The sequence below is a fragment of the Pistacia vera genome, unplaced genomic scaffold, assembly GCF_008641045.1.
Source record: "Pistacia vera cultivar Batoury unplaced genomic scaffold, PisVer_v2 Contig89, whole genome shotgun sequence".
Lineage (NCBI taxonomy): Eukaryota > Viridiplantae > Streptophyta > Magnoliopsida > Sapindales > Anacardiaceae > Pistacia > Pistacia vera.
This window is the reverse complement of record NW_022196767.1, coordinates 461,628-474,828: the sequence shown is the minus strand read 5'-3', so window position 1 is coordinate 474,828 and position 13,201 is coordinate 461,628. Positions and strand designations below refer to the sequence as shown.

General features: G+C 33.4%; 3 protein-coding genes across 3 annotated transcripts; all 3 read right to left on the bottom strand.

Annotated features, from left to right (window-relative positions):
- Positions 1-314: 314 nt before the first annotated feature.
- LOC116119421 (ornithine carbamoyltransferase, chloroplastic) lies at positions 315-2,951 on the bottom strand. The gene is made up of 5 exons (XM_031405362.1): positions 2,688-2,951; positions 1,624-1,958; positions 1,355-1,486; positions 971-1,246; positions 315-709 (listed from the first exon to the last, which is right to left on the bottom strand). Exons 1-5 carry the CDS (start codon positions 2,896-2,898, stop codon positions 527-529), a joined length of 1,137 nt encoding a protein of 378 aa, XP_031261222.1. The 5' UTR covers positions 2,899-2,951; the 3' UTR covers positions 315-526.
- A 2,674-nt stretch (positions 2,952-5,625) lies between these two features.
- LOC116119408 (dihydroflavonol 4-reductase) lies at positions 5,626-7,518 on the bottom strand. Its single transcript, XM_031405348.1, has 6 exons — positions 7,328-7,518; positions 7,066-7,235; positions 6,634-6,828; positions 6,378-6,537; positions 6,098-6,290; positions 5,626-5,994 (listed from the first exon to the last, which is right to left on the bottom strand). Exons 1-6 carry the CDS (start codon positions 7,443-7,445, stop codon positions 5,823-5,825), a joined length of 1,008 nt encoding a protein of 335 aa, XP_031261208.1. The 5' UTR covers positions 7,446-7,518; the 3' UTR covers positions 5,626-5,822.
- Positions 7,519-11,505: 3,987 nt separating this feature from the next.
- LOC116119447 (putative F-box protein At2g02030) lies at positions 11,506-12,600 on the bottom strand. The gene has a single exon (XM_031405396.1). The coding sequence runs from the start codon at positions 12,598-12,600 to the stop codon at positions 11,506-11,508; it is 1,095 nt and encodes a 364-aa protein (XP_031261256.1).
- Between the last annotated feature and the right edge of the window lie 601 nt (positions 12,601-13,201).

The window sequence follows — 13,201 nt, the reverse complement described above, 5'->3', positions numbered from 1 at the left end:
CATTTTTATGCTGGTAAACAATTGTCCTTCGACAACGCATTTTCTGTAGTCCAAGCACATAATATGTAACTGTACCCTATTATAACTAGTAGGAAACATGCTTTAGCCAATCTTTTTATACTTATTTGTGGAGCTCGTATAAACTATAAAGACGTACCTCCGTAAACCATTGGCGTCAAACACCATTCAACCAAAGTTTTTTCTGCCCAACATACATGGGCACCGTAAAACACGAATGTATATCAACTCCGCCAGCTGCTCAGCTGTTCTAAATGATTTATGATTCCTATGGTGATGAGAACTGTAGCACGAAATAACATGAATACGAGTACTAATTCGATTTAAACCACAGTACCTACTTCAAAACTCAATTAAGGAAATATACGGTAAAACACAAGCTCAACCCATTTTTACACCTGCTCTACTGAAATATGAAGCTGTAAATTTAAAGGGTTTGAAATGGTTGCAATTTCAGAAGCCTTCAAAAAGTAGACACTAGTCATGAACATGAAGCGGATTGGCACAATTACAAGCCAAGTACGTGAAGCATTATTGCATTCTGTGCATGCATCCGATTCTCAGCTTGTGGGAAGACAACGGAATTTGGAGCTTCAATAACACCATCAGTCACCTCTACTCCCCTTTCAGCAGGCAAGCAATGCATGAAATAAGCTTTTGGGCCTGCTAACTTCATGAGAGCTTCATCCACCTGCAAAAATTTGCCAGTAAAATTATGCAGGGCATAGACTTGAAGCAACAATCACTTGACTAGTATTCTTGGCTCATTAGCAGATAGCAGATAGCAGATAGTTAAATTTTTTTCCAATACAATAGGGTATTAGCAATATTCTATGCACACCTATCTGGCAGGCCAGAAATACATTTAAAATACTTGAAAAGCTTGATGCCACGGATATAGAAGTGAATATTAATATATAAACAAGGCAAACTTTACTAAAACAAATAGTACCTGAAATCCTTGAAAAACTTGGCGACGATATGCAGCCTCTTCCTTTTGCCCCATGCTGGCCCACACATCAGAGTACACAACATCAGCACCTTGGACAGCTTCTTTTGGATCATTTGTAATCTCAATCTTGCTAATTCCGGCATGCTGAGCCTTCTCAATTGTTTGTCTATCTGGTTCAAAACCTTTTGGGCAAGCACAAACAAAGTGGAAAGGAATAACCGATGCCAACAACAACCAAGAATGCACAATATTGTTTCCATCTCCAACATAGACAACCTGAAAGTTGCATTACCATCAAACAGTTAGGCTGCAGCACATAAAACCAAATATCCGATCCAAGGTGTAGGAAGATAAACAGAAATCACATGAAACTGATGGGCTAACCTTGGTTCCTTCCAAATGACCAATGTGTTCAATAATGGTGAGGGCATCAGCCATTATTTGGCAAGGATGGTTGTAGTCTGTCAGGCCATTGATGACAGGTACAGTAGCATATTTAGCCAGATCAAGAATGTCCTGCACCAGAATAGGTAATATTGGTAAGAGGATAGTGAATATTGACTTATTTTCCTAATTTATTTCAGTTTTCCTCTATATTGTTAATTGTATGTGTAAACAGCACCAAACCTGACATAGGGAACTCACCAGCATACCTGATGAGCAAAGACACGAGCCATAATAATGTCATTGTAGCGACACAAAACACGAGCAACATCACGTGTCTCCTCTCGCTTGCCCATCTGGATATCATCTGGTCCTAAATATATAGCATGACCTCCCAACAATGAAAACCCAGCCTCAAACGATACCCTTGTTCTCATGGATGGCTTGGCAAAGATCATTGACATTGTCTTCCCTTTAAATGGCAGAAATGTCCTGTCTCCTGATTTAAGCAGTGCCTTGACCTCAGCAGCCCGGTCTAAAATCTTCAATATGGTGTCTTTGTCAAAATCACTAATGTGCAAAAAATCCTTCAGCTCTGTTTTTGCTGTAAAAGACAAAACCCAACGAGCCATACTGTTGATCAGCAGTTCTTTGGTTTGCAATTCAATTAAAGAAGACAAAGTGCTAAGACATGTTTTGAATTAAAATAATAAGACCAACGCTTATTTGCACATACCTTAACACATTAACACGAGGACTGCAAACATTTTCATGATAAACTCCAACAACATGACAGCGTATGGAAACATAGGGTTTTTTTATAATAAACTGAAAAAACTTACATAAAATGAAGAAAGATTTAAAAAGTAGAGAACAAGCTGCCACGGTAAATTTATACACAGATGGATCATGAACAGCTTAAAGAAACAAAACGACATTGTAAAAGAGTCCACTGCATTCTCAAATCATGAATTTCAAACTTCGCAAGACAAATAATACTTCAAGCAATATTAGCTACAGAAATAAACATGTAAAAGTTAAATGATAAAATAAAATAAAAACTGAACGCTCTACTGTTGAATAACATCAGCATTTCCGATTATTAAACCCTAATTCACGTGAAACTATTTAGCGATATTGTCTAACATTTCACTCATGCATGCCTTTAAAGCAAGTTGAATCTCAAAATTAAACAAAGTCTTAACAATATTTCCGGTCGATTCAACACAAACACCAACATTCCAACAAACAATCACACAATCTGCTTATTAGAAACAACAGCACTTACAAGATATCAAATAAAACACACTAAGAATCGAAAGCGAACACTAACCTTGTCCATTGACCAAAGATTGAGCTGACGTGACAGAAGAGGCCTGGCACGAGATAGTTCTACGGAGAACCGGAAAAGTCGGGGGAGGAGAGACCGAGGCGGCGAAGAATCGCGAGTATTTGGGGTGAATCCTTCCTGAGAAAGACGAAGACGAAGCCGAGAGAGCCATTTTGTCCGATCCAAGTGCACAGTTACCAGAAATCGCCGCCATTGTTTTTGGTGGGAAGAGCTTCGGGAGAGTGTAAAATGTAACTGGAGTGGTTTTTGTACTGGTTATGCAGATTAATAAGGTTGTGTTGACGCAAATGCCCCTGATGTGGGGACCACTCAAACGTTTCTTTTATCCTCATCTCAGTGACTCAGTCATGATTGTTTCAAAACCACTACGATGAGTAAGCCAATTGTATACCGCCACGTAAGCAACTTCCACAGAGGCTTCGTAATTGTATCACTTGAGCATGAATATGTGGACCTACCCATGGATAAGGTTTTAAAATGCTTTTGCTTTTTATTTAAAAAAAAAAAAAAATTATTTTCATAAAATGGTAATTAAAATCATTTTCTGTTTTCAATCCAAACATTTAATTTTTTTTTTTTTAAATATCAAATATATTATCAATAAAACATTTCCAATATAGTTTATTCCATTATGTGTATCAATCAAAGTGCAAATGATTAAAAAATAGATATAGTAGGCAAATATGTTTGATCATTTGATATTATTAAATTATGTTAGGTTAACCCAAAAAATTAGGTGAGAGAACTCTAAATTAATAGGTTTAAGTACCACAATTATTGAGTCCGACATATGAAATCTCAATGTAATATCCTAACATTTCATCCCTTTTATGAGTCGACATCCACGATCGACCCTGACTCGACGTTAATCCTTTTCCGTTTTGATGGCTTCACTCACCTAACAATAACATTGCAAATGCCCCTGATGTGGGGACCACTCAAACGTTTCTTTTATCCTCGTCTCAGTGACAGTCCATGATTGTTTCAAAACCAATTGTATACCGCCCACGTAAGCAACGTCCACAGAGGCTTCGTAATTGTATCACTTGGGCATGAATATGTGGACCTACCCATGGATAAGGTCTAAAAATGCTTTTGCTTTTTATTTAAAAAAAATATTTTCATAAAATGGTAATTAAAATCATTTTCTGTTTTAAATCATTTTTTTTTTTTAAATATCAATTATCAATAAAACATTTCCAATATAGTTTATTCCATTATGCGTATCAATCAAAGTGCAAATGATTAAAAAATAGATATAGGTGTTACTAATTATTTTAGGTTAACCCAAAAAATTAGCCTATGACAGGTGAGAGAGCCCCTAGACTAGTAGGTTTAATTATCACAATTGTTGGGTGTGATTTATGAGATCCGGTATAGGATTCTGGTTTTACTCACCTAACATTGCATCCCCTCTCAAGAGACAGACACATGCACGATTGACATTGACTTAAAAGCACCAATGCTAGGATTAAAACCCAAGAGGGAGCCAAATTAAAAAAAGTGGCCTGATAGATGGAAGAGCTTCTAGACTTAAATATGATATTTGGTGAGTGTGAGATCCTGGCGTAAGATTCTATTGGATTATATTTTCAAATAATAAATAATCTATTAAAATTACTTTGACAAAAAATGTAAGAATTTTAATTTAACTTTAGAACAATAGGTTGCTGCATGAAATAATTCTGTTTCTAAATAACTAATTCAAATTAAAATATAGCACATAGTCGCCATCTTATCATCAATTAATCGATCTTATCATGTTATTTGATTTACAATAATTACGTAATAAAATTTGGTAATCTTATTTAATTTCAGTTGGCTCACTGATATGATATTAGCCACAACGTATGTGTAACTGATCATCGATTGGATTTTTTTTATTGTTGTTATTGTTGTTGTTGTGCGAGTGTGTTTGAGGTTGTCTCAATTAGTTTGCGCATCTCAATTAATCCCTTAAGGCCCTAAAACTGATAATCGGATAAATTCTCTCAGTTATCACTCTTATTAGTAACTCAGATGGATCAGACTCATGACCTCTTGAGTTATACTCCCAAAAATTCTGATTGACCAATGAATCATCTAGTAGTGGTTTAGATCCGGTTGATTACCAGGTTGTTAAGTAAATTGAATCTCTCAAATATCCACCAATTTTAATATATTGAAAATACTGCATCCTGAAATGTAATGGGTCCGTCCTTTCCAACCTGGGAATTGCCCTCTAATTATAAAGGGAAAATGTTTTATGAAACACATGGTAATTGAATCACTTAATAAAGAGTTAACAACTTTTTTCCATTCAAATAATGATTTAATAATATTTTCTCACCCTTAAACTTTTAAAATATTATTTTTTTATCTAAAAAATACGCTTTTCGATTCAACAATGAATAGAGAGCAAATTTGGTCAATTCTTTTAGGTTTTTTTAAAGAAAGGCGGTCGATAAGTCTTTTGATGGTTGTGATTAGTCAAAATTTATCAGTATTTGACTTGAGAGAAGCGATTGCACAAACCTTAATTGCTCAATTACCAGCGATTAGCAGGATCAATGAGAATAAAGTTTGAAAGATTTTGATAAGTGATGATAGGGGAAGATAGTGGTAGTAGTGTATAGTGGTAATAGTGTGGAGTCGCAACAATGTCAGAATTGGCCGACAATTGGTGAGATCAACATAAAAGTGCCAGTAAATGTATTTTTTTTGGATAAAAAAATGGTATTTTAAAAGTCTAAAAATGTAAAAGTGTCATTAAACTATTATTTAGGTGAAAAAAAATTCAGTTTACTCCTTAATAAAACTATAATTAAAAAAGGATTTTATTCTACCCAAACACAAGATGAAAGACATGATATAATTGTACGTATAAGTATAACATACACGATTTTCATACAAATCGTACGTTAACTTACGAAACAATAGATTAATTTTGAAATTAAATGTCAAAATCAATCTAAAATCAATTACAATAAAGTCTTCAGTAGAATAGTAACTGACAATTATATGTTTATTCTAAGACATGATTGATTATAGAGGCGTGACAGGATTTTATAGATCAAAAGATGCGCTGCTTAAAACACGAAAACTCGGTGATACGATTTTTTGGTGGGCATTCGTCAACTACTCATTGACGCGGTTTTCATGAGAAAGAGGAAGCAGTCCTTTGGCTCTGCAAGTCTCCACAGCTCCTGTATACATATCTTCCAAGCTGTATTTGAACTCAAATCCTAAATCCGTAAGCTTTTTAGAAGAGAATCTGCAATTTTCAAAGTTGTCGTCCACGCCTTTGAACCTAAGCAACAGTGCTTAATCAATTAGCCAGAAGCATAAAATTGAGAAATAATGGCAATCAATTAATGATAGCTAATTTACTCATAAGATGGCTTTAGGCTTACTTTGTGGGAACATTATATTCTGGGTATTTTTCTCTGAGCATTTTCGCAACTTCAAGAATAGTGGCTGCATCTGAAGAGCAGATGTACCGACCCTTCGCCTCAGGTTTCTCAAACAAAAATATATGAGAGTTGCAGAGATCATCCAAATGCACAAACTGGCCTTGTTTTATAATTGAATAATGATCTTCATTTCCTGTACTTAAAAAAAAAAAAAAAAGTAAAGTCTAGTTTCATAAAATTATGACAATGGTAAGTATATATATATATACAGAGGACGAACCAGTAATTGGTGAAAGTGCAGTGATCAAACTAGGAGGCATTGATGGCATCAGAAATGGACCAACCACAAGAGATGGTATTATACTGATAAAATCAATGTTGTTCTCTTCAGCGAATTTCCACGCCGCTTGCTCGGCCAGAGTCTTGGATACAAAATACATCTAGTTCCCACAAACAAATTGACAAGTTTAATAACGATGAGCACATCCTTCTGTTTGTAAAACGAAAGAAATTAAATAGGTTAAGAAAATACAAACCCATCCAGTCATCTTTTTGGACAGGACAAATTCCATGTCACTCCAACTGGTTTCATCGTAAACTGACTTTTTGTGTTCTTCAACATCCAGAGTTCCTGCAGATGATGTGAATACCAGTCTTCTCACTGTTTTTGCGTTTTTACATGCCTTCATGATGCCCAGCATTCCATTTATTGTTGGCTTTATCATTTCATTCTGAAACGCACAAAAGTTAACTTCTTTGATAAATTGAATATAAAGTAAAATCTGGAGAAGATAATAAATATTTGAGTTATTCCAAAAGCAATGAGTCAATCACAGAGTCACTGTAAACAGTGACCAGTTACAGAATCTTCGGCAAAAAAGTACGAGAATCTAATGAACAACTCCAATTGGGCCCTCTCCTGATTCTTGATTTTCCATGTTAATTACTTAGAAGATCATGTCACGTACCTCTGGGTCCTTAGCATCAAAAAACATGGGTGTGGCAACATGGAAAACTCCTGTGCATCCTTTAACTGGTTCATCAAAGCTTCCTTCTTCTGTCATATCGGCTTTCCACAAAGTCAGGTGTGTCTTTGCTTTTGGCAACTCCAGCAAGTGCTTCACTTTATCCAAATTATCTGCCAAGATGAAAATTTGGTTAGAGATCACTAGTTTTTCAATAATCAGAGACTGGTGACATCATGAAATTAGAAAAAGGAAGGAAGCTTACTAGGATCCCGCACAGTGGCTCGAACAGTATAATCTTTCTCTAAGAGTCTCATGATAAGCCATGAACCGATGAAGCCTGCCGCACCAGTCACGCACACAATCTCAGACTCTGAAACCATGTTTGTTGGCTACAAATTAATTAGTTCTCTGTGTGTGTGTGTGACTGGCTACTTAATTTTCCGTTATTATTTGTGTGAACCCCAATCCAGATTGTTTTATAGTAGATGCTAATTCGTTCTTTCCATGTAATTTTCCGGGCACACTGTCTACCACGTGATTAACTAATGGTTACTCCACATGTGTGTGTGCGTGTGGTAGTTGCATCTGCTCCCACCACGTGCCTCACTCACTTTGTCTATCCTCTTATCTTCTTCTTTTCTATGTTTAGTAAATAGATTGTAATCTTGGTTGAATGAATTGATTAGTGGGTTCCGTGTTAGGTTAGTTGTAACAACAAGGACATATAGTGAGTTTAATAATTATGGTGTGACCTTTATTGTCAGTTGTTCAGCTTCTTGTCGCACTGCAGCATTAAATTATTTTTAAACTTAACTTAGTCGTGCAAACTGCAAAGTGCAAACAATGACGGAGCTACATTCGGGCCTTTGGGGTGGGCCCCCCAGGTCCACTAAATTATCCATTTTTTCCCTATAAATTCAGTTTCTTCTTTGACCCCTCGATTTTTGAATATAACACTTTGGCCCGTAACTTTTTCATATTCCTATAACCTATTTATTCGTTGAACATTAGTTTCGCCCTCCGGGATAAATACTCTGGCTCTAACCCTGCCTGCAAAATAGTATGAGAAGTATATGTAAATTAATGTATCAGTTGAGTTTTTTTTATATTTCATTAGTACATTTATGAGATGGGGTCACTGAATCCAAACTAAGATAAGATATGATTAAGATCAATTTTGGATTAAATTAATACTATAGCAAAGGTTAGTATTTTAATTAAGATTGTGATATTGGCGCAAGTTTGGAAATATACAGTTTATGATTGCCAAAAATTTAGGTATTATTTGAGAAATTAAGAAGTAGAAAATTGCACATATTTCAACTCAGGTGATTATTCTTGCTTCTAGAAGACACTAAAAAAACTTACACTATTTCAACGATACAATTAATGACATTAAAATTCTAGGTAGAGTAACTTCCTGGTAAGAAATAACGCAGTTTGGCCGGCTGCCTGACTCAATGAAAGAATGAAAACAAAGTCAACGATACAATTATCTGGTGAAGGCCTAAATTCCACTTATTCTTATTGAGAGTCTGGAATAACAACGATACACAACAGCAAGTCAAAGGTCAGTCTAGAAACTTTCTGTTTTTTTTTAAATAATAGAGAATTAGTTTATATGCACTTCATTAAAATTATTGATAATGTCAGAATTTTAATAGTTATCCCTATTAATAATTAAAGAAATATTCAAACTCAAAACTTTTTTAATAATGTATTTAAGAGTTTTTATCGAATTACTCGTTTATGCAAAGATTATTTAAAGTAACATTGTTTTCTAAGTGAGTATTGACATGAAATTAGGTGAGAGAAGCATGTGAATTGTATGAAACAGATAAAGAAATTGGTTACATTTTCCTATTTCATTTGAGGTCAATTGAGTTGATGAAACAGAGCTTTCCTTCTACTAAAATTATAAGAGCTAACTTCACTCATACTTCAACCATAGTATAATGATAACTCAATTTGACTCAAATTATGAAAAAGAAAATTGTACCACAATATTACGATAACACTTCTCTATAGTGATATTCGATATATAAGTCATATAAAATTTTAGTCACAACTTACAAATAGTTATAAATAAGAATAAGCTTTATAATGTAATAAGTTATAATTTTTTTAATTTTTATCTTAAGAAAGTTATCTATATATAGTAATAATCAGGGACGGGTAAGGCCTACCCTCAAATTAAAAAAAAAAAAAAAAAATATTCAATATTTTGTGACCAACCTTTCAAGACATTGCCTCAATCTATAAATTTTGGGTCCCATTATTTAAGCCCATATGAAAAATGATGAATTATATATATATATATATTAGTTTTATATATTGTTTCGATGCTTTTTTTTTTTTTTTTATTCTAGAGCTAGTTATTATATTGATATATTCATTCTATTGATAGATTTATGACTTAGATTGTGAAAAATATTAATGAACAAAACCAAAATAAATTATAATAATTATTAATAAAATCCTATGGAAGGTACACCAATAAAACAAAGAAAAAAAATATCCATTCATTTTTCATTTTTTTTTCCCTACCAAACATCAGTGGCAGATCCAGGAATTTCACTCGATGGGGGCAAAAAATAAACAAAAAAATTTGTGGGGGCAAAATGTCAAAGTCTTATAGGGGTTACATGCAACTAAATATAAATATGTATACAATCAAAGTTTTTTAAAGTTTGAGCGTGGGTCGTGGTCCCCACTCGTCATTAAGTAAATCCGCCACTGCCAAACATGTTATATATATAATTACATATACCATAGAAAATTGTATGCAATGTTTTCGCAATTACTAGTGTTTTTTTATATTAAATCAATTTTATTTAATATATACTATATATATAAGACCCTTATCATATTGTTTTTTTTTTTTCTTTATGCACGTATCATTTAAAAGCTTAGCAAAGAGATTAATTTCTAAATCCCTTGAAAAAGAACTTAAGTCTTAAATAATTTATTAATAACTAATTTGTTAGAAGATGTGTGGATTTTTAATCTAGACGGTTGAGTTTTGATTTTAACGATTGGATTTGTAAACCTATACGTATTTTACTTGTGTTAGAGTTGTGATTGAGTTCTAAATTTGTGTGGAATATTTTTTGTGGATTGTGATTGCTGTAAATTCTTTTAGTTATATGTATTAGATTTAAATAGATAGTTAGATTCTCGTGGTTTTTTTTCGCTTTTGATTTTTTTTTATGCTTCCTTGTGAATTGAATGCTATTTTCAATACATTTACTCAAAGTTTTGCTTCTTATAGATTTATTTAAGTAAGAAAGTGTTGTGCTACTGCATTATTTCTTTTCAACTTATTCATATTGTATTATTTCCATTGCTCAAGGTGTGATGATTTTTTAAAAATTTTCATTAGTTGATTGGCAAACAATGGCAGAGCCGCAGAGGCCCCTCTGGTAAAAATCTTAGGTCCGCTACTGATAATAATTATATGCATATTGCCAAAAGAAAAAAAATGTTACGTAATATTAAAAGTTTAAGATAAAATAAAATATTTATCTAAAACATTAATTATAAAATAAGAAATCAAATAATATTAAAAGTAAATAATAAATCCTAATATAGTATAACCTCGATAAATTAATAATTTCTATTATATAATAATTTCTTACTGTCAACTTAGGCTATTAGGTTAAATTAATAAAATAATATTTTTCTGGAAACCTTACATAACTTTTTGGTCCCATGCATATGCTAATTAACTATGATATTTTATTAAAATATGACTCTATCATTAATGCAATTTTTTTTTATTGAATACATTTAATTAAATTAATGCAATTATATACAATGAATATTATTTAATTAAGTACATAAATACAATGAATTTAAATAATGCTTTAATGTATATTTAGGGGATTAATTCATATTCAATTGATTGGATTTGAAGGAATTTAAATTAATGTTTTAATGTATATTTAGTGTATTAATTCATATTCAATTGATTAGATTAGTAAAATACAATGAAATTTTAGTTGATTAAATATATGTTGTAATAGAATTTATATGATCCTACGGTTATTAATTTATAGAGATTATACTATATTATTAAAATAATAAATTAAAATCGTAATATATGCTATTAAAGTATGAATGATAAAATAAGAAATTAAAATAGTAATTTTTATACTTCACCCGTACCAAGTTATAATCTCGTTATAGTAATAAATTTGTTTGATTTTAGCAAAACAATTACCGACAAAATTCTGGGCAGAGATTACAGCTTAGCTTTAGGTCTGAAGTATAATATCATGTGCCTGAATTTGTTTAAAAAAAAATGAAAGTAAACTCACTTTGATTATAAAAAAGAAGGTTAAGTACAATTGCACAAATAAACAAAAGCAATAACAACGATACATAACAGCAAGTCAGCTGCCAATTCAGGAACATTATTATCTTGACAACATGAAAATATCAGACGTTCAAAGGAACAAAGCTTTCCACATAAGTGCTGACATGAAAATACGGTGAAGTTATTTCTTTCATATCCTGTTCTCTGAAACTTTGAGTTTCCAGGTTGTACCAATTCATCAAAGAATCTGATCCTTTGAGGAATCCATGAAGCAAAATTTCTGATCTTTCGTGATTAAGCGCCACAGGGCGAGTGGCATCAAGAGGTTCGGATGGATGAACAATACTTTCCTGAATCCATCTCTGTTTCTTTTCGTGACCAGAAGATTTACCAGAAACCTCTTTAAGCAACCAAAGATCCATTCTCCTCCTGCCTTCCAATTCAAAATCGATGTCCATCATGCATAAATCTCCTCCCAATTCCCCTATACATAACATATGCCAATCTTTTCTTGAAACACTTTCCGGGGGATGAATTACTTCAAAGGTTTCACTTCCGATGTCGAATGATGCTATCAAAAATCCTGAAGAATCATTATTAGCTATAATCCAGTAAAAGAAACCACTGGCAAACACTGGTGGCTGCCTATTCAGAAAGCGAAAACGTTCATGATACTTCACAGTCCTCCAGGACCTGGTTCCCATTGTAAATATCTCAATGTTGGGATCATCAGCTGAACTAGATGGCTCTGAGATCATGATGACTTTAGATGTACAAGCTTGCCGATCAAACCCGAATCCACAGCTCAACAAGCGAGACCCTTTTGCACCATTACCTGGAAGTTTCACCATATTTTTGGTGGCGGGATTGCAAATATGAATTCCACCACGGACGCCGTAAAAGCATACCAAACCATTGCAGGAAGGTAAGATACAGTACGAGTCCAAGCATACCTGAACTGAGTAGTTTAAAACTGCAAGTCCATAATCGTTGATGGTGAACAAATTTATGGTGGTGCTAAGATTATCATGTGAAATGAATGACAATAATAGACCACAATGATTCTCTGTCTTGGCTCGTTTTAAATGGGCGTAAACGAAATCTGGATCTGATATTAATGAGGACCAGCTTCTGTCTATGCACTTAAATCTTGCTAAAGATTTAACTGGAAGTCTGATGAGAAATTCGAATATCAGAGAGTCTGGAATGAAAGCCATCAATGTTTAGTGTTTGTACGATTTGGTTATGGCTAACGAAAATGTGTGACCTACTGCATGCTGCTGGTATAAATCTGAATTTGTCAAACGTTGAAAAGTCGTATACTGAAACCTTCCCCCACCAACCATGCTTATGATAGTCTCATCCTTACGCTTCATAACTCCGCCCACCAGTTGCGACCCTGAGAATAACACGGGCGTTGAAGTAGTTGCCCAACAAACTGACAGAAGTTGATAGGGACAGGGGAGAGGTTTTGTTGACTAATTTCTATTGGTAATTGAAAATTGAAAATACGCCATGAACGTTAAAACTTGTAAGAGAGAATCTTTTATTAGGAATATTCCTGGAAAGAGAGATCATTGAGGAAGCTGTAAATTAATAGAGCTTATCTATATTTATCCATTAATAATTATTTAGTTAACTTCTGTAATGTTTAAATTATATTTGTTGGAAAGAGTCATGTCAAAACTCAAAATCAAGTTGTTCAAGTTTGTATTGTAATTACATGGTGATAACCTGATGAGGAACAAACTGCAGAGTAATAGATTACCCACTAAACTTGAAAAAAAAGTGGAAGTCAATTATCAGTTTTTACAAGTG